Here is a 19,029-nt window from a genome sequence, read left to right on the forward strand (position 1 = left end):
TTTAGTGAGTGACTGAAATTAGATGTGACTTCGTTTTTCCATGACATGCACACAAACTGTAAAAATGGTTTATATTCTTATTAGTAATTATGTTATGGGAAGTTTTAATGGGCCATGTGATTTGAGATATGACATCACCATAACCGTTTTGATAAATGGGCACAGTTATTTTTTGTTTTTGAACTCAGAACATAATCATTTGCAATCCATGCAGTCACCTCATTTAGAAGAAAAAAACCACGCCCCCTTCGTCGTCACACTGCGGAAGGTAACGTAACGTATCGTATCGTAACGTAACGTAACGTGTTTGGGATGCAGCGATTCTGGTCCACCGGTGGCGTCCTTCTTCGCATGTCACCTGTCGCGTGCGTTTTGCTTCTTCACGTCCCGGAAGCAACGTAGGCGGCTCCCAGGCTCGCGGCGGATGTTGACAGAGGCGGATTAACGAGTTTTCTGGGCGGAGGAGGGACGACAATTGTCACGGAGCCGGTTTCAAGCGTCTTGTGGTTCCGAAGCGGAGCTGGCGTTAGCTTAGTCGTGAACGACACCGAACCTTCAATGTGAGTTCGAGCCCAGAAAAGGACTTGAAGCTGAGCCGCACCTCTGTTCCTCCGTACCTCTTTGATGGACCTGCAACGCGTCTGTCTAGGTTCGTGAAGGTTGTGATTGCAAGGCTGGTGTGCTCCGGAAGGAGACGAAGGTGCACGAAGGTACTGTACGTCGCCGGATAATTCTGTCCTGAACGATGGGGACTCAAGGACCCGGTAGAAAGAGGCTGCCCAACCAGGAGAAGATGACCGCAGAGGACGATGCTCTCATACAGATCGCCCGGGACGTGAGTCAAAATAATTATTTCCATTATTTTCACACGAATTTCCAGGATGATGATTTTTAGTAGTCATTTTTTTGTGATTACTGTATTATTATGATTATTAGAAATGTGTATAAATAAGTAATAAATACTTATATTACTGTAAACCATATTATTTTAATTGCAATTCTTTATTATTATTATTATTATTTTTACACATTTATTGTTTATTTTCATTTTCACTATATGTGTTTTCTGTACAATAATCTAATATGAATGATAAATAAATATATTAATATTATTACTGTTCTTATTAGTTGTTGTTATGATTACTATTGTTATTAATAGCAGCGAACTATTCAGCATATTTATATTCTGTATTATAATAATAACAAAAATAACATTTTCAAAAGGAAAATAATACTAATTATTATTATGATTATTATTGTAAAGCAAATTGATACACCAAACATGATAAGATAAACAAAAATGAATAAAAATAACAACCCAAATTATGGCAAGTATTATAATATAACAAAATGGGTACGACTATTACTACGACTGCTAATAATAATAATAATAATAATAATGTATTATTTTCAGTCTATTTGTATGAGGTGTCATGATATAATAATATGTAATAATTTCTGTAACAATTACAAAATGTTATTAGTATTGTTCAGAATATACATTCCGTCTCATAAACATATAATGTATTTCTCACTACGAATGGTGATTTGTGCTGTAGACAAAACGTGTGTCAGACTAGTCATGTGACTGTTGAGATGCAGATTAATGTTTAGAGGCTTAAAGAATGGGGGTCACTGGCACAGCACGCATGCACGCACATGGACACACTAGGCCAGTGTAGTGACGAGAGAAAACAAAATGCAGCCTTGGGCTTGTTTCTCACCCAGACCAGTGATGGGAACCCGCCCAAATTTCTAGCCCAAAGAATACCCGCAATCGGGATGCACACTAACTCACTCACACCTCAGCAGAATTAGTTATGCTATTTGGTAGAAATGGCTGTTTACACATACAGGCACGTCTGAAAATGACACTAATGGATAATTTGCATATCACATGAACAGTTACAGGACGTTTGAGTAATTGTTTTGCGTGTGATGGTGGTTCACACGCGTTTTTTGCATGGTAGGCTGTGTGGATTAAGTCCTGCTTGTCTGTCCTATTGTATACTCTATATGTGCTTAGATGCCATGTTCAGTCTTTTTTTTTTTTAAACAAGGAACACATTACCCAAACCAGCCTGCCATTGTGGCACTGGGTCAGGAGGAAAACAATAAAGTCAGTCTCCAGTCATGCAGTGCAGTCATGCTCGTTCATTCATTCAGTGAATTTTTAGGGTAATTGGAAGTTGAGTGATTGGGTCAAATGATTCTTTCTTTGCTTTGAGGGGATACACTCTGACACCAAATGCTTGTTTTGCTTCTTTACAATTTTGCAAACTCCTCCTTGGGGCATCCCCATGTGGCCATGACACTTGCAGCCACATTCTACCACTTCAACGTTTTTTCCACCCCCTTTGGAATGCTGCCCTGTGCTGCCACACATATCGCACATACCAGAAACCAACACAAGATGCCTGACACACCGATGTGTTTAGAGATCATAAAAAGAATGATAAGGCAAGCTGTTTCATGATGAACAATTTATAAAAATAATCAAATTATTCATATTTTACTCAATATTGCAGTTGAAATTCAATATGCAATTATTTTTTCAGTGCCCTCTTCCTATATAGGTTAATCATTCTCAATATTGCACTGTACAGTGGTAACATACCAAGTCATTGCCTAAGTAGAGCCCATTTTATAGTTTGCATGAAACGGTGAATTAATATTTTTAAAATAGATACATATATGTACAAATTGAATCATTAATTAGTGTTTTAATTTTTCTATGTTCAAGCGCAGTTCAAACTAGAGGTGCATACTTTTACACTGGCTTACAATAATGCTGGGTATACTGTTAGGAATAAAACCTGTCTCGTTTTTACGAACACTACACTTTAGTTTACTTCTAGAGGTGTAAAAAACCAAACCGCTGATGTACAGTAGATCTTGATGTGATTTACGTCTTTGACAGGCAGAAGCGCGGTTGGCAGCGAGGCGAACAGCAAGAGCAGAAGCCAGAGATATTCGGATGAAGGAGCTAGAGAAGCAACAGAAAGAGGTGAAGTGCTGTCACTCACGTCAACATCCAGTCTGAATGGCCCAAAGTGCATTTTTAAAATGGCCTCGGACAAAGTGGGCGGCTTTATAGAACATGTAGATGATATGTGTAGATATACACTGTACAATTGTTTGTTTGTGTCAATCTAAATGAGTACAAATACTGTAACAGTGGGGAATACACACACACCAGTCATCGGATCAAATTTGAGAATTTGTCCAAAAAATTATCGCTACTTATTATCCTGATCTTCTTGGAAAATAATCAAACGCCAAACCTGTTTAATATTTACCATGCAAATACAACACCAACACCAAGCCACGGAGTCAATGATTATGATGATAACCAATTAAAGAGCAACCAGAAGCTGTTTCCTGATAAAGAGAAGAAGTGGTTGTGTTGAATGTTTGTAAAATATTTCTCCCACTCCACTGCAATATAAATGACAAGTAGTATCTTGCAACCTCGTCTAGTTACCAACACGCTAACAGTGAGCCTAGCCCGCTCCATTTCTTCTCACGTTGCTCTTACTACTAAGATTACAGTGTACTTTGGTATAACATTTTAATTTGTACCATGATCAACAATAATGCAAACGAATCTGTGGCTTTATCAATTCAACTTTTCATGTTTCATGAAACCAGGAGAAGTGCTTTTGGTGTCCTCATCAAATTCATTCAGACATTGTTGGAGCTTGACCAGTATGAATTGCATTCCTTAGATCTAAACATCTACGTACTTCATAAAATAAATATGCAATGATTTAAGTTCAAATTCAAGGTCCAAGAATCCCAAGTTTATTATTTATTTATTATTATTTATTTATTTATTCCTACAGTGATATTGACTAAAATGTTTCTGCCCCAAACTTTGTAAGAAAAGAAAAAAGAGCCATTCATCACCACTAATCAACTAACTTCCACTGAGTGGCAATAAGCAGACATGTGACACACCCTGTGGTCAGAGGTCAGGTCAGACAGTAGGAGAGGCAACAGTGTGACTGTTCTTCAATCGTCAGTCATTAAAAACATTCATCCTGTGCGGTGAGTCACTTCTCTCTTGTTCTCCAACCTTAATTTATTGTCTGCGCTTTATTTGAACCTTTCTCACTAGAGCATGTAATTACTTTTACGCACTAACTTAGGTGTGGCCCATTTGGACCTCAAACAAACAATTTAGCTTAAAAACCTGCCGAGGCTGGAAAAGCACCACTCGCCTTCGACTTAAAAACAATCGAAACGGAAAAATGTTTCTAATGTGTGCTCCTTTTCCTCTACAGAAGTATTATGGTCTGGATTTTAAATGGGGTCGCATTGAGCAGTGGATGGTACGACCACACATCTGCTGCCGGCCCGTGAAAACCTCCTGCCACCTAATCTCATGAAAAAACAAATAAAAGAGTTGTATTGATCTGCTAGAGACTGTCACGTCACGCTATTCAGAATGAAGTCACTAATGTGACATAGTAGCCGTCTTTACGTTTTTAGATAGATGTCACAATTGTCACAAAGTAAAAGTCACCTGGGTGGAGTTAGAAGGTTTTTACGAGTCAGCTACACTGCATGTCAGCCTCTTGTGCGTATGCTCGCATAGTATTCAGCGATAATGACGTCACTACTGCCACCTTGGAGTTTTTCATTCCAAGTAGCTGCCGTACACTACCTAGATAGTTTTATTTTGAAATCCTTATCTTTTTCAGTTTGCATGTTAGGCATGTTATCAAGCTTACAGCAAGCTTGGATCATTTGATTTTTAAGATGTTACCTCTGCTTTATTGTAACCATCTCCTCTTCTTCTATTCTCCTTCGCGGCCTATCAGGAGGACGGCGAGCGCTATTCTCGCCACTCGCGGAGAATCGCTTCGGTCTGTATCGTTTAGGACATTTCTTCTAATCTTCCTGTTTTGAAAAAAGATGCGGTTACGTCCGGCAACGTGAAGCCACATCGTCATTGCAAGTGGTTTGTGTACTGTGTAGTCAACGTGTCTTCATGTTTGTGTTTTCAGCTGTCAGATGATGAAGAGCGCATGTCTGTAGGGAGTCGAGGCAGTCTGAAGGTGACTACGCTCCACTAGTCTATCCCTGGTTCTTCTTCTTCTTCGAGTTCACTTCTGTCTTTTCCTTCACTTCTCCTTCCTGGGACACATCCTTGTCTCATCTCCTTCCATCCTTTTATCCTTGCACTTGTTCTTCAGCCTTCAGATTACAGCTCATTTCTTGGTTCTGGTTCCCGGGCATCCTCCAGAGCTAGTTCCGCTCGTGCCAGCCCTGTGGTAAGTTTGGCTAGGTCTGTTAATCCTGATGTTTGTTGCAGCTGACTGCGGACTAAGTGGTGGAAAATAGCTGGAGTTTTCTTTGAGGGCGCGGTTAAAAAAAACAAAAACATATCTCTGGTCTGACTTTGTGTGTGCTTAGGTGGAGGAGAGACTGGACAGAGACTTCCTGGATAGAGTAAGTCAAGTTAATGGGTTTGGCTCATTTGACCTAAAATGAAAATGGCACTACAGCCATTCAGCAATTTCACATCCAGAAAACACAACTGTTTTCTTAATATACCCGACAAGTTAAGATATGAAATCAACATGGCATCGATTCATAATTGTTTCTACTCACCAGGAATTTTCTTCTTCTCTCCTACCTACTTTAAGTGCTCCTTTTAACGTAATGCCACTCAAAGTTCAAACTGAGACACCATATAAGTGAAATATCTTTTGCTACTGAAGTGGATGTGACAAGAATGTTAGAAAAACATGCAGTTGGATGTTCAGAAATGTTAGCAATGGCAAGTTGTTACCCTACAAAGAGTTATATTAGAGTTGAATGACGTATTTAATTGAAATAAAAAAAATGACGTGCCACTTGTAGCAGGGGTAGAGAGCTACTGTTTCTTTTTGACTGTATTCCTCAGCCATGATAATTTGATTTTAAGCCGCTTCCGTGCGTTTGAATTGTATCGACGTGTCTTCCTCAGGGCTCCAGGACAGCGCTGAACCTTTCTGCAGCCACTCTGTCTTCACTGGGTGGAGCGTCATCTCGCAGAGGAAGCTGTGACACGTCAGTCTCCGTCGAGATGGAGGCGTCAATCAGGGAGATGAAGGTAGCGACAATTCACTGATGAACTGATTAGCAATTAATCAAAACCATATGATCCGTCTGCTGAAGAGGTAAGTGCGTGTGTCTGACTCATGAGTGATTATCCATTGTCGCAGGACTCTGTGGCAGAGGCAGAGGAAAAGTATCGCAGAGCCATGGTTTCAAACGCTCAGCTGCACAACGACAAGTCGACTTTAATGTATCAGGTGGAAACTCTGCGGGAGGACCTGAGCGACATGGAGGAGCTGCTTTGGGAGGCGCGACGGCACGCCGATGAGCGCACAAAGGTAAGTAGGTTGATGGGATGTCAGATAACATTGTTTGAATGTCTTTCTAACAGGTGGAAAAAGTACTCCCACTCTATTCCGAAGAGGGAGTTTGCAATGTTAAACGTGCTAGCAAGATTTGAATGTAGCCTCAATCTCTAACCTCCAGTCTCTCACCAAAACCGTTCCGCTCGCTAACACGCACAAGTGTGATTCTCAGATCCACAGACAAGGCATACCTTGCTTCAACAAATATGCAGCACTAGCAATACTAAGCTATCAGCTAAGTTAGTATTAGTAGCATGACATATTCATAACAGAATGTTACTTTGAGACTAATTGCCCTATATTCATGCCAAGCGCAAGTCTAGTGCATTTGTGTGCTTACTGTGTGAGTGAACCCCTATAGCTGTTGAGGTTTACTTTAAAATTTAAATGAAGATGGCAATAACAATAATACATTCAATTAATTAATTTCTACAATGTTTCAGACGCTTTGCTGCACATAGTTTTCATATTTAGGAATGAAATAGCATCACTAGCGATCAAAAGTCTGGGGTGACCCAGAAAATTTTGTGACATAATTTCTCAAGGGTTCATCCATTAGACACAATGGCATCACTTCAGAATCTTAGAATGAGTATTTGTACATCATGACTTCCCACCACTTATATCTGATGTGCCCCGTGTGTGTGTGTTTGCAGGCATACGAACGTGAGCGTGACTGTCACATTCTCCTTCAGTTCCAGTTTAAAGAGATGAACGAGACTTTGAGACGAAGTGAAGAACTTCTGATGGTCAGTTCAACGCTGAACATTCCCAACACAGACAAAATGTACAGAGCGGAGTGCTCACATTCATCTTCTGTGTCACCTCAACGAGATTCAAGATCTTTGGGCAAACTTATCACCTTTTAATGAGCTTTTAACAGCTTTTTCTATTTTCCTTTCTGTTTCTATTTCTACCTTCCTTCCACACCCCCAGGAAGTGTCACAGTTACGAGAACAAACACACGCTTATGCTCAAGAGGTGTCTGACTTGCAGGAGGCTCTGCAGTGGAAAGAAAAGAAGATTGCGGTATGATGTGATGAAGGGTCCAAACATTGCTAATAGTAAATCAAAACAAAGAAAAAAAGCCGGATGCAGATTTAATTTCTACTAAATGTCATACTAATATTACTGCTAATCCATTCATCTTACTTAACCCACTTTCTCTCCTTTCTCCTACCTTACCAACCCCCCCCCCAAACACCGACTCATCGTACTTGGTCCCTCTCAGGCATTAGAGCGTCAGAGGGAAATCTCTGACGTCATTCAAATTGAGCGCGACCAGCTGAGAGTTGAGGTGCTCAGCCTCCAAGATGTTGTCAAGGTACAGAAAAAGAAGTCACGCGATGCCCTCGCCATGTCACTTGACACGACATGTAACCATTTGGCCCCGTTAAGCTTTTTTTTTTTTTTTTTTTTTAAAGGAAGGTCAGCCAGTCAAAAAAAGCGTGCGAGTCATTGATCCATCACTGATTATTGATCATTTCCCAAGCAGAAATACGGAGAGGTCATTCCTCCTGAGCTCGCAACCAATGGGGGGCAGAGATTGGACGATGATGAAGTCAGCAACAGCTTTGCGGAGGACGTTCCTGAGAACAGAGAGAGCATGCTGGGTAAGCTCCGATTGCCAGAAAACACAAACTATCACTATCACTCATCTTTTATTGTTCAATGACAGTCAAGCAGGGGTGTCCAAACTGTAGCCCGGGGGCCATTTCTATCCATTTTTTTAGTTGCCCTAACATTTGCCAAGGCTCGCAAGGCTTTTGAAAATAAATGTCATCTAAATTCAACACGCCACACCGAAGAGTAGTGTTAACAACACCGTCTAATATGAAAGAATGAAAAAACATGGCAAGACTACAAAATGAGGCTTCAAAAGCCTCCGCTCGCATCTGTTGTGGGCGTGTCCACCGATAATGCTGAAATCACGGCTTGTGCAAATTTCAATCCAACGTCCGTGCTTAGTGCTCCAATGTATCCTCCGTGGTCTTTCAGGCAACACCGGAGACATCACGTCCCACTATTGCCCAAAAAATAAACCCACACAGTCGCTCAGCTTCGGCTCGGCCGGCAAGCACGTACGAGCTGCGAACGTGAGCCGAGAGGCCCGCGCAAGGAAACAAATGACTCATCAAGGAAGAAGAAAAGATGAGAGGAGAATGTTTTCCACCAGACGAAAAGGAAGGTGTGTTTCTGTGAAAAGCCCAAAACAAACCGTGAAGCAGAATGAAGACTCTGATCATCAGTTGACACCTACACCTAAAGTCAAGACATTTGTCCAGTCACCGAATGAAGCCAAATTGTCCAAAAAAAGTCAAGCAAAACGCAAAAAATCCATCACTCATGTTGGCAGGACTTCCATTGGAAAAGTCCAAAAATCAGGTCAGCCCGCCTCGATCTTATATCAAAAGAACATCAGTTCTGGAAGCGCAGCTGAGACATTTCAGCGGCCCGATTCGAACCGCCTGACAGGTCGGAAATTGAACGAAAAGCCCGTTGAATGTTCATCCGCACCCACAGACTGTGTCGCAACGGAGTCTTCTTTCTCAGCAAGTCTCATACGTGAAGACTGTGAGGACTGTTCTGCAAAATATCAGCAAAGGGTCATTGGAAATACCGCTGAGAAATGTGAAGGATCACAAGAAGAAGCAGACGGTATAAACATGTCCGACTTTGTTTTCGTGGATTCCACCTTTGCTGGGGATACCACGTCTCCTGAAGACCTCCTCACAAAATTGCCTGGATCTCCGGCCACTTCCGCTACCGTCGGCCATAGTTGCAATTTCACGAGGTTTGTCGAGGAAATCAAGGTCATGGCGGCTCCTGAATGGGTGCTGCTCAAACTCCCAGAAGGGAAAGTGTTTGAAGAGCGACGAGTCAGCCAGATACTGGGGACAGATATGCAGGCTACCCAGGAGGTGGCAGACATGGACAGTTGTGAGGAAGCCCAGGAGGAGATGGAGCAGTAAGAACACCCAAAGCTCATTGCGGAGATCTTATTCTGCCAACCCCAAAATTCTAAACTTGATCATGGTTGGATGATTGGATTTTTAATCAATTGAAGTCAGATCATTTCAAAGTGTCCTATACAGTTTATCATTTTTCTGTCTTGGAAGAAAAAAATGTGATCAGATTTGCTCTAAGTAGGCATTCATGTGATTTTGTAATTTTGTCACTATGTGCCGTGTAATTGGTTGTGGTCCAAAGTCGTGCCACCCAAATAAGGACGGCACTACAATCTTCATGGACTGAAATCTTATCATATTTAAAGATACTCACTAGCTACAAATTATTGAGCTGAGGTGGATCGAATGATCTGCTACCGATGTTTGAATTGTATTTTTTGGTCGTCAAAAGCAATAAATGATTCCTGTTGATTTGAGTTCCAAGTATTTTATTCCACCCTTCCACATAACGTTTGTTGCTATATTATGATTTTCTCAACAGTGACTTCACAGAATTACACAAGGGTAAGAAATTATAGAAAACCAAGTGAACTTGTTCCTCACTGTTTACTAATTAAAATCTAACAACAGATTTATATTTTGGAATCAAACCACCAATCGTTTGATTTTAAACTAAACTATCCTAATAATTTCTCTAATAATTCCAAGTTGTCATCAAAATACAGTTATTTGAATTCCAATTAAGCATGCAAAGTGAATGAACAAATAAATAAGCTTGTGGGGAGGCTCTTTGTAACCATGCGTCCACTTCTGTCGTTTCAGAGCTGCATCTGAAGAAGCTACTTGAAGAAAGGGAAAGTTTGCAGGATCAGGTGTGACAGGAAATCAACACCGAACCATCAAAGCACAACAACAATCATGCAAATTTCATTCATCCAATCCAGCAGGATTTTCATTTGTTTTCAAATTGTGTGTGTCTTCTACAGGTGAGAATGCTCAAGACTCAACTGCTTCTGAGACAAAGAAATCTTGATGGGAGCCAAAATCCCGAGGAAGACAATCTGGAAAATGGCGCAGATTCTCATGCGGTGGACATTCAGAGTGAGCCTTCATCTTGTTCTCACTCTGGCTCGTTCGTCTTCGTCAATGTCACACGCTTTTCTTCTCAGGAGATGCAAACAGACAAATCAGCGAGCTGAAATTCAAACTCGTCAAATCTGAACAAGAAGTTACCGCTCTGGAACAGAACGTACGTCGTTGGTCTTTTCCTTTTTTCTTGTTTGATTCGTTTTTCTCAATCCACCTTCCACACAATGTTGGTTTTTTTTCCAACCCTTACATACTTTGCATTTTGTTCTCCTAATTAATTATCATCATAAATAAAAGACATTTTCAAATGTTTTCCTTTATTGGGCGAGGAAAGTCATCAGCGTCAAGCCACGTGTTTTGTGTACAAAGTATTTCACATTTGACCCAAAGTTCTAATCTTGTAGGCAAGCTTTTCAGGTTCTTGCCATATGTGATATACTGTAGATGTTTGAGAATATGAGTTTATTCCTCTGTGTCTCTAAATACACTTTTCTTGCTGGTGTCATTGTCCAGGTCATCCGTCTGGAAGGTCAGGTGACTCGCTACAGGACAGCGTCGGAGAATGCAGAGATGGTCGAGGATGAGCTGAAGGTTGAAAGGAGAAAACTACATAGAGAAGTACTGTCCTCCAAAATTAAAAACTGCTAAATCGTTACTCTTTCACATTCTTTACTTTTTCATTCTCCAAAACTCAAATATGTTTGTTTTCGGTGTCTGTAGCTGCGCACTGCTCTGGATCGGATCCAGGAGCTGGAATCGGCGAATAGTCACCTCACCAAACGTCTGGAGAAGATGAAGGCCAACCGCAGCATCCTCTTGGCCCAGCAGTGACCCCCGACGGTTCCATCTCTCGTTTCGCAATGGACTCCCGAACGACTCTCCGGGTCGGAGAGCTTGCGGAATGTTTTCTCCTGCAGCTTGACAATCGCTTGTGTTGGGTGACGGATGCTTGATTTGATCGTATGGGTGGGCTTTGTGTGACCAGCTAATGCGGGGCTTTATGCTATATGTCTTATGCTGCCCTAAGACTCCGCCCACCTGCGCTGCCAGGTGCTGAAAAGCAACTACTTCTGCCTCATAAACGTTCTCCTCCAACACTGGGGGCTCCAGACCGTCATTTGAGGATTTATTCAGTATCATCTTGGATGAGGATTCTCCTGACCTCACTAGTAAGACAATTTAGCACAACTGAATGTCTTACTAGGAAAGTTCTTCTACTGCTGCCTTCCAAACTTTTAGTGTGACGTTGGTGCCCACTCAGAGTGGCAAAATTGTGCACTCGATGCTACAACCAGTTACATTACGAAATTCAACATTAAGTGCTTCACTACTGTACGACAAGACTTGTTTGGCCTCGTCATTCTACTCGTGCCCAAAGATGTTGCATTGGAGTTAAGACCGTATTAGCGACTCAGCAAAGGAGTCCTACTACCACTTTTAGTCGCGCTGGTTATTATATGACATTTCTGCGCTCCAGTAGAATGACTTACTGTTGATATTTTTTTTCCACCACTGCAGAACATTCATGTGCACGAGTTGAACTACTATACATATTACTAGTGGCTGGTTCTCCATTTCTCTCTGCTTCTTCCTTCCATTACATTATGACATTTGTTGGGTGCACAAACAGAACTGTCTCACATTTTGATGAATGCCATTCCTTTTCACAAGTAGAACGACTTTGACACAGCTAAAGAATGACACTTCATTACGAGCAATAACAGTGTGGAGATGTTTAGTAGTGCACACTGTGGGCAGCGAGGGTTTAGTTCCCACTTATTTTGAGTGTCCCGAAAATAGATGGGGGTGATTTAGGGTTCGCCTATTAAATGTTACGTATTAAACATAGAAAATATTTTTATTCCACTTTGAACAACCACAGCAGGTTGACTACACGCAAAATATTCACATTTGCTCTTCAACTTGCCGCCATTTCTTGGTGGCTTCGGGTGACATTTCTTGAATGTTCACTTGGGTCACTTTTGAGTCCCACAATAACACACGGGGAGACGTCATGCAACGACACTTTGATTTTTTTCCGAGAGGGTGGCGCTGGTGCCGTCTGCGTCGCAGGCTTTGGCGTCTTCTTTGGCGGCATTACCGAGGACAACGGGGCCGCTGCCCACCGTCAAACGGTTAAGATGGAACGCGGTGGTTCTGGTATGAATGGACTGACTGTTCTCTGTCAGTTGGTGCTGGCAGTGGAACAGGATCAGGAAGCAGCGGTGGAACTGACAGAAGAAGAACATTGAGAGCAATCGGCTTTGATTGATTTGGTGGCATATAGAGTCACTCGCGTTAAAAGATTTTTTTTTTTAAACTTACGGAAGAAGTGATTTGATAGAAACAACCAGGATGTTACTGTTTCGCCCATAATCATGGTTGCATGTTAACAATGTGCAACTTGAATGTAACATGACCGCTCAAAAGAGTCACATTTAACAAACTACGGGAAAAATACACACTTAAACAATGATGACTTTTTGACAGGAAAACTTCAACATTGCATGGCAACAGTAGAAGCAATAAAGCAGAAGAAAAGAAACGGACAAATTCTAAGATTAAAAAAAAGCAATTAATAGACAATATCAGGTTCAACCCAATCCAGAATGCCAATGTCAAATAACAACAGTACTGGTGACTTGTTTTTTTGTCTTGCCTTGATGTAATGATTTATTTTGCTTTAATTAAAAAACCTGGTGCAAAGTAACTTGAAGTCCTTCGTGTTAATGATACTTGATGTACTGCTTATTTCAAATACTTTTCAAAGCTCTCAAATGGGTTCATGGGGGAAAGCACATCCACCTGACGGTTCTTGCCCTGGCGAGCAATCCAGGGTGGAGAGCTCCCACCTCACCTGCTTGTTCATCAGGATGTAGATGACCGGGTTGAAGACGGTGCTGCTCTTGGCCAGGATAGACGGCACCACGCTCGCCACGGGGCTGATGAGGCCCGGCTGGCCAAACGTGGCCATCATGGCGACGACGCCGTACGGCATCCAGCAGAGTAGGAAGCAAAGCACCGTGATGACAACCATGAACAGGATGTGGAACTCCCGCCGCCTCGTCCGGCGAATTCGCCCCACCTGATGACACAAGCGATTAAAACATTTAAAAGCAAAAGGAAGAAATGAAAGTACTTGAAGAGAATTTGGATAACATCCTTCTATTTGGAAAGAATGTGAATACTTTTCGCCACCTCAGACTTTGTCTCTGCTTGGCTGCTCAACTGTGGAGACCCACCTGTCTTACGGCATGCAAAAGTCGACCGTAGCAGTACGTCATGATAAAAACGGGCAGACCCAGACAGAAGACGAACAGACAGATGATGTAGGAATGAGAACAGGACGTTCGCTCGGTCCACGTCACCGAGCAGCTGGTTCCCGCGCCCTCCAGCCCGTAGCTGCTCCATCCCAGCAAGGGGGGCAACGTCCACGCCAGTGAGTAGAGCCAAGCCCCGCACACTGCGAGCAGAGGCTTCCTGTAGTCCGGGGCCCGCTTGTTGTACACTAGCAGGGTGCTGTATCGTTCGTAGGACACCAGGGCGAGAGACACCAGAGAAACAATACCTAGGGCACATACAAAGCACTTTTTTTTTTTCATGCAGTGGGACTTATAATGCAAAATGGTTCGGGTCTATTCATTATCTATGCACACATACATACGTATGTTCCGATTATTGACACAGGGCAAAAATATCCCTTATATTATGACCTCAGTGTTTGAAACAGCCTGACACTCATCAAAAGATGTTTTATCTGTGATAAGTGTTTCAGAAAAAAGGGAACTTGTCGTTTTAGATGTATTTTTTTTTTTTTTTTAGGTGCTGACCTCCCTATGACCTTTACGCCTCTTGTTTTGGATGGACAAATTATGTTATGTTGTTTTACTATTTCACACGTGACCCTTCAAAGACCATCAGGTGTTTGTTTTTGATGGAACTGACGCAAATGTGGTGGTCACACAGTTCTCAGGACTGTTTCCAATTGCCCCCTGATGGAAACTCCTTTATTGTGTTTGGGAATTTGGCAGACTGCTCCGCCCCATGCTGAGCCTTCCGGCGGGCTGGCTGCATTTTCTATTTAATGTCCCGGACGCAGCTGGTGGCTGAAAGCAGACTAAATTTTACATCAGCTAAAAGACACGATTTTTGGCTGGACCGAGGACCAGGAAGACAGATTCTGAGCCCCGCGTAAATATGTGATATCGCTTTTACTTCTACTTCTCAAAGTTTGCGTAAAGTACTTTTGCCAAGTCCAAACTCACCGAAGCAGGAGTTGATGAAGCCGTACCACAAGCACCCCAGCCGTCCAAACAACCACCGGTAGCGCAGACTGGACGCGAAGCTCAGTGTGGTTCCGCAGGCGCACACCAGCATGTCGCTGACGCTGATGTTGAGCAGCAGCATGTTGACGGGAGTCCGCAGCGTCTTGAACTTGCAGAACAGAACCAGCACCAGCAAGTTGTTAAAGAAGCCGAACACCATGATGGAACCCAGGAAGAGCGACACCACGCGGTGACCGCTGCGCGTCAACTGCTCCCGCGGCGTGTCGCTCCACCGGTCGTGCCGTGAAGCGCCCACGGTGGAGGTCCAGTTCATAGCCGGCCCATCCGAAAACATGACGGGCATGTCGGCTCGAGTGTGCGCGAGTCTGCGATCGAGTAACTGAGCGTCGGTGTCACCCACTTGACATCCCCTCTTGTGCGCCTGACCGCGCCAGCGTGCGCTTAAATGCTGTCAAAGCTGGAAGAGGCAGGCAGGCGTCAACCTCAGGCCCCGGGCCAGATACGGCCCGCCGTATCATTTTACGTGTCTTTAGGCCTCCATGGCGTATCTTGCAAGAATCTGAACCGAAATTGTAAACTGTCACCAATGTTACAAAAACCTGTACTATTTGCATGGGATTGGAGAAAATAATGCTAATTGTCTTCGCTGACAAACATCCGCATGTAATTGATACCCTCTAATGTATGTGGGGTCACCCAGAAAAATGACCCAAAGAACAGATCTCAACAAGTTTCTTGTTGAAACAAGAATCAACATCTACAGTATGTTGACCCATTGTCACACCTTCTGGTTATTTTTGCCTCTCGCCTGCAGAGACACAGCAGGGGGTCAAGACACAAAGCCACATTCAATCTTCTGAATGCTTAGATCGTTTACTAATGAATATTAGTCATGATTTGTAATTGAGTTGAATCCAGGCAACTACTACTAATACTAATGTTACTGTATAATAGACAGATTGATCCACATTTAGACTGCAACCTGCTGGCTGTCACAAACACGTGTTCACATGTGGAAAACATGTGAGGCTGATTGTGGTCATGCTTTACATTGGCCTGGACCCTGTGGTGTCCTGAGAGACTGTTGACATAACGTGACTGCAACATGAATGCCAGGTAAGCGGAAGCTTTGAGTAATTGCTTTACTCGAACTAGAAGAACATGGAAGCCGCAATCTAAACATCAGATCGGATGACTCTGATCGAATGTACAAATGCATTTTGGTATGTATTTTAGGTATTGCATTGTGTATTTATTTTTCCAAATGACTTTTAGTCCTTAGTGTTAAAAACACATTATTGTACTTTCTACTCCTGATGTACTTTATAACATCGAGGATGATGTGATTTGTTTACTGTAAACATAGCTGGATTGGTACACTGGAACAGTTTGTGCTATAGTTTTTTTTTTGTCTTATCCATTGCTCTTTCTCCCAACATATTTTAAATGTGTTTGTATTAAGTGTGTTTTAAGACCTTAAGAAAATAAGAATTATAAAAGCAAAAATAACATGGCGAGATAGCACTTAAATAGGGTTTTCCAACGCAGATTTTACTTATGGGCTTAAGTGTAACGTACATGATGGAGGGCACTACTGGGTTAGGGCTGGAGTTAGGGTTAGTTTTAGGGCTAGGGTTAGGGTTAGAGCTCGGGTTAGGGTTAGAGCCAAGGGTGAAAGTGAAAATCATTCATGAAAAGCTTTCATTTAATCTTTGACCATGATTTTTCCCTAATGAGGCCTGTTATTAGGAACACTTAAAAATGGCGGTGTACCTAATAGTGTGTCCGAGTGACGTCACAGATCAAACAGCCAATCAGAAAGTGGGGGTGAGGGCGGATGTGGCACTTTTTACTTTCATTTAAGCTTTGACAGTGATTTTTCCCTAATGAAGTGGCCTGTTATTAGGAATACCTGAAAATGGCGGTGTACCTAATGGAGTGTCCGAAAGACGTCACAGATAAAACAGCCAATCAGGTGGGGGAGGGCGGCTGTGGCACTAGTACAAAACAATAATGACGACAAACAGGTGTCCACGTTGGAATGGCTGACTGGTTAGTGTAACGGACTCTTGCTCGGTAAGACAATGGTTTGATCCCCGGTGCGGGCACGTATCTGTGCTTATACAATTGGAACTGTAGCGGTAAGCGATTCCTTTGAACAAATCTTTTGAGTGAACTGGAATGAACATCACTAGTACAAAACAATGTTGACGACCAGCAGGTTTCCATGTCGGAATGGCCGACTGGTCAGTGCAATAGACTCTTGCTCGGAAAGACCTTGGTTTGATCCCCGGTGCGGGCACCTGTCTGTGCTTATACAATTGAAACTGTAGCGTAGAATCTTTTGAACAAATCGTTTGAGTGAACCGATTCCAAAGATTTACTTCGCTTGACTGGAATGCACATCACTAGTACAAAAGACTGCTCACGGCCAAAGGCTCCTATGTCGGAATGTCCGACTGGTTAATGTAACGGACTCTTGCTCGGAAAGACCTTGGTTCGATCCCCGGTACGGACAACTGTCTACATGTGCTTTTACAATTGGAACCTTGCTCTGTAGCGGTGAACGATTCCTTTGAACAAATCGTTTGAGTGACCCCTTGACATTTGACCCCTTGACCTTGACCCCGGAAAGGTCAAGGGTCAAGGTCAATAGGGGTCAAAGGTCACGGGGTTAAAGGTCAAAGGTCAAAGTTCAAAGGTCAAAGTTCAAAGGTCATGGGGTCAATTGAAATTCTAATTGAAAAAATAATTGAAATTAAAATTGTAATTGAAATTGTAATTGGAAAAGTAATTGAAATTAAAATTGAAATTAAAATTGTAATTGAAAAAGTCATTGAAATTGTAATTGAAAAAGTCATTGAAATTGAAAAAGTCATTGAAATAAAAATTGTAATTGAAATTAAAATTGTAATTAAAATTATAATTGGGGTCAAAGGTCACCCCTTGACCTTGACCCCGGAAAGGTCAAAGGTCAAGGTCAATAGGGGTCAAAGGTCACGGGGTCAAAGGTCAAAGGTCACGGGGTCAAAGGTCAAAGTTCAAAGGTCAAAGTTCAAAGGTCAAAGTTCAAAGGTCAAAGGTCATGGGGGTTCAAAGGTCAAAGGTCAAAGTTCAAAGGTCATGGGGTCAATTGAAATTCTAATTGAAAAAATAATTGAAATTAAAATTGTAATTGAAATTGTAATTGGAAAAGTAATTGAAATTAAAATTGTAATCGAAAAAGTTATTGAAATTGTAATTGAAAAAGTCATTGAAATTGAAAAAGTCATTGAAATAAAAATTGGAATTGAAATTAAAATTGTAATTAAAATTATAATTGGGGTCAAAGGTCACCCCTTGACCTTGACCCCGGAAAGGTCAAAGGTCAAGGTCAATAGGGGTCAAAGGTCACGGGGTCAAAGGTCAAAGTTCAAAGGTCAAAGTTCAAAGGTCAAAGTTCAAAGGTCAAAGTTCAAAGGTCAAAGTTCAAAGGTCAAAGTTCAAAGGTCAAAGTTCAAAGGTCAAAGGTCATGGGGGTTCAAAGGTCAAAGGTCATGGGGTCAATTGAAATTCTAATTGAAAAAATAATTGAAATTAAAATTGTAATTGAAATTGTAATTGGAAAAGTAATTGAAATTAAAATTGTAATTGAAAAAGTAATTGAAATTGTAATTGAAAAAGTCATTGAAATTGAAAAAGTCATTGAAATAAAAATTGTAATTGAAATTAAAATTGTATGTAATTAAAATTGTAATTGAAAAAGTAATTGAAATTAAAATTGTAATTGAAATTAAAATTGTAATTGAAAAAGTAATTGAAATTGAAAAAGTAATTGAAATTAAAATTGTAATTAAAATTGTAATTGAAATTGTAATGAAAAAGTAATTGAAATTGAATGGATGGAAGTGCCCCGTCCGTCCGTCCGTCCGACAGACAGACAAAGGTCAGGGGTCAAGGGTTAGGGCTAGGGCTAAGGTTAGAGCTAGGGTTAGGTTTAGGGGTAGGGTTAGGGCTAGGGCTAGGTTTAGGGTTAGGGCTGCGGTTAGAGCTAGTGTTAGGGCTGGGTTTAGAGCTAGTGTCAGGGTTAGAGTTAGGGCTAGGTTTGGGGTTAGAGCTAGGGCTAGGCTTAGGGTTGGGGTTAGGGCTGGGGTTAGAGCTAGTGCTGGGGTTAGAGCTAGGGTTACCCTAACGGTTAGGTCCTAACCCCAGGGTTTTAAACCCCAATTTGAAATCCTAACCCTAACCCTTAACCCAAACTCTCTTCGCCCCGCCCCCTACACTACTGGATTTCACCCGGCCCATGGTAGCGGGCGTGATCCATCGGTTTGCTCCGCCAACTTGGGGGCGGGA

General features: G+C 42.0%; 2 protein-coding genes across 9 annotated transcripts; one reads left to right on the forward strand and one right to left on the reverse strand.

Moving 5' to 3' along the window:
• Nucleotides 1–344: 344 nt before the first annotated feature.
• On the forward strand, nt 345–13,112 carry lrrfip1b (leucine rich repeat (in FLII) interacting protein 1b). 8 transcript variants are annotated; one of them, XM_085913817.1, is made up of 17 exons: nt 345–560; nt 650–835; nt 2,921–3,007; nt 5,013–5,063; nt 5,202–5,279; nt 5,422–5,457; nt 5,978–6,103; nt 6,216–6,386; nt 7,070–7,162; nt 7,350–7,442; nt 7,645–7,737; nt 7,909–8,026; nt 10,145–10,194; nt 10,309–10,423; nt 10,492–10,571; nt 10,925–11,029; nt 11,132–13,112. In XM_085913817.1, the coding sequence occupies exons 2-17, from the start codon at nt 746–748 to the stop codon at nt 11,240–11,242; spliced, it is 1,497 nt and encodes a 498-aa protein (XP_085769943.1). In that variant the 5' UTR covers nt 345–560; nt 650–745; the 3' UTR covers nt 11,243–13,112. The 8 variants fall into 8 exon arrangements, with proteins under 8 accessions (XP_085769943.1, XP_085769951.1, XP_085769890.1 ...); XM_085913825.1 differs by lacking the exons at nt 7,350–7,442; nt 7,645–7,737; XM_085913764.1 differs by lacking the exons at nt 10,145–10,194; nt 10,309–10,423; nt 10,492–10,571; nt 10,925–11,029; nt 11,132–13,112 and adding an exon at nt 8,412–10,102.
• Nucleotides 12,117–15,044, reverse strand: LOC147062185 (opsin-3-like). The gene is made up of 4 exons (XM_085913852.1): nt 14,677–15,044; nt 13,654–13,979; nt 13,269–13,496; nt 12,117–12,642 (listed from the first exon to the last, which is right to left on the reverse strand). The coding sequence occupies exons 1-4, from the start codon at nt 15,038–15,040 to the stop codon at nt 12,424–12,426; spliced, it is 1,137 nt and encodes a 378-aa protein (XP_085769978.1). The 5' UTR covers nt 15,041–15,044; the 3' UTR covers nt 12,117–12,423.
• Nucleotides 15,045–19,029: the final 3,985 nt, after the last annotated feature.

The sequence above is a fragment of the Syngnathus leptorhynchus genome, chromosome 1, assembly GCF_054491065.1.
Source record: "Syngnathus leptorhynchus isolate UIUO chromosome 1, UIUO_Slep, whole genome shotgun sequence".
Taxonomy (NCBI): domain Eukaryota; kingdom Metazoa; phylum Chordata; class Actinopteri; order Syngnathiformes; family Syngnathidae; genus Syngnathus; species Syngnathus leptorhynchus.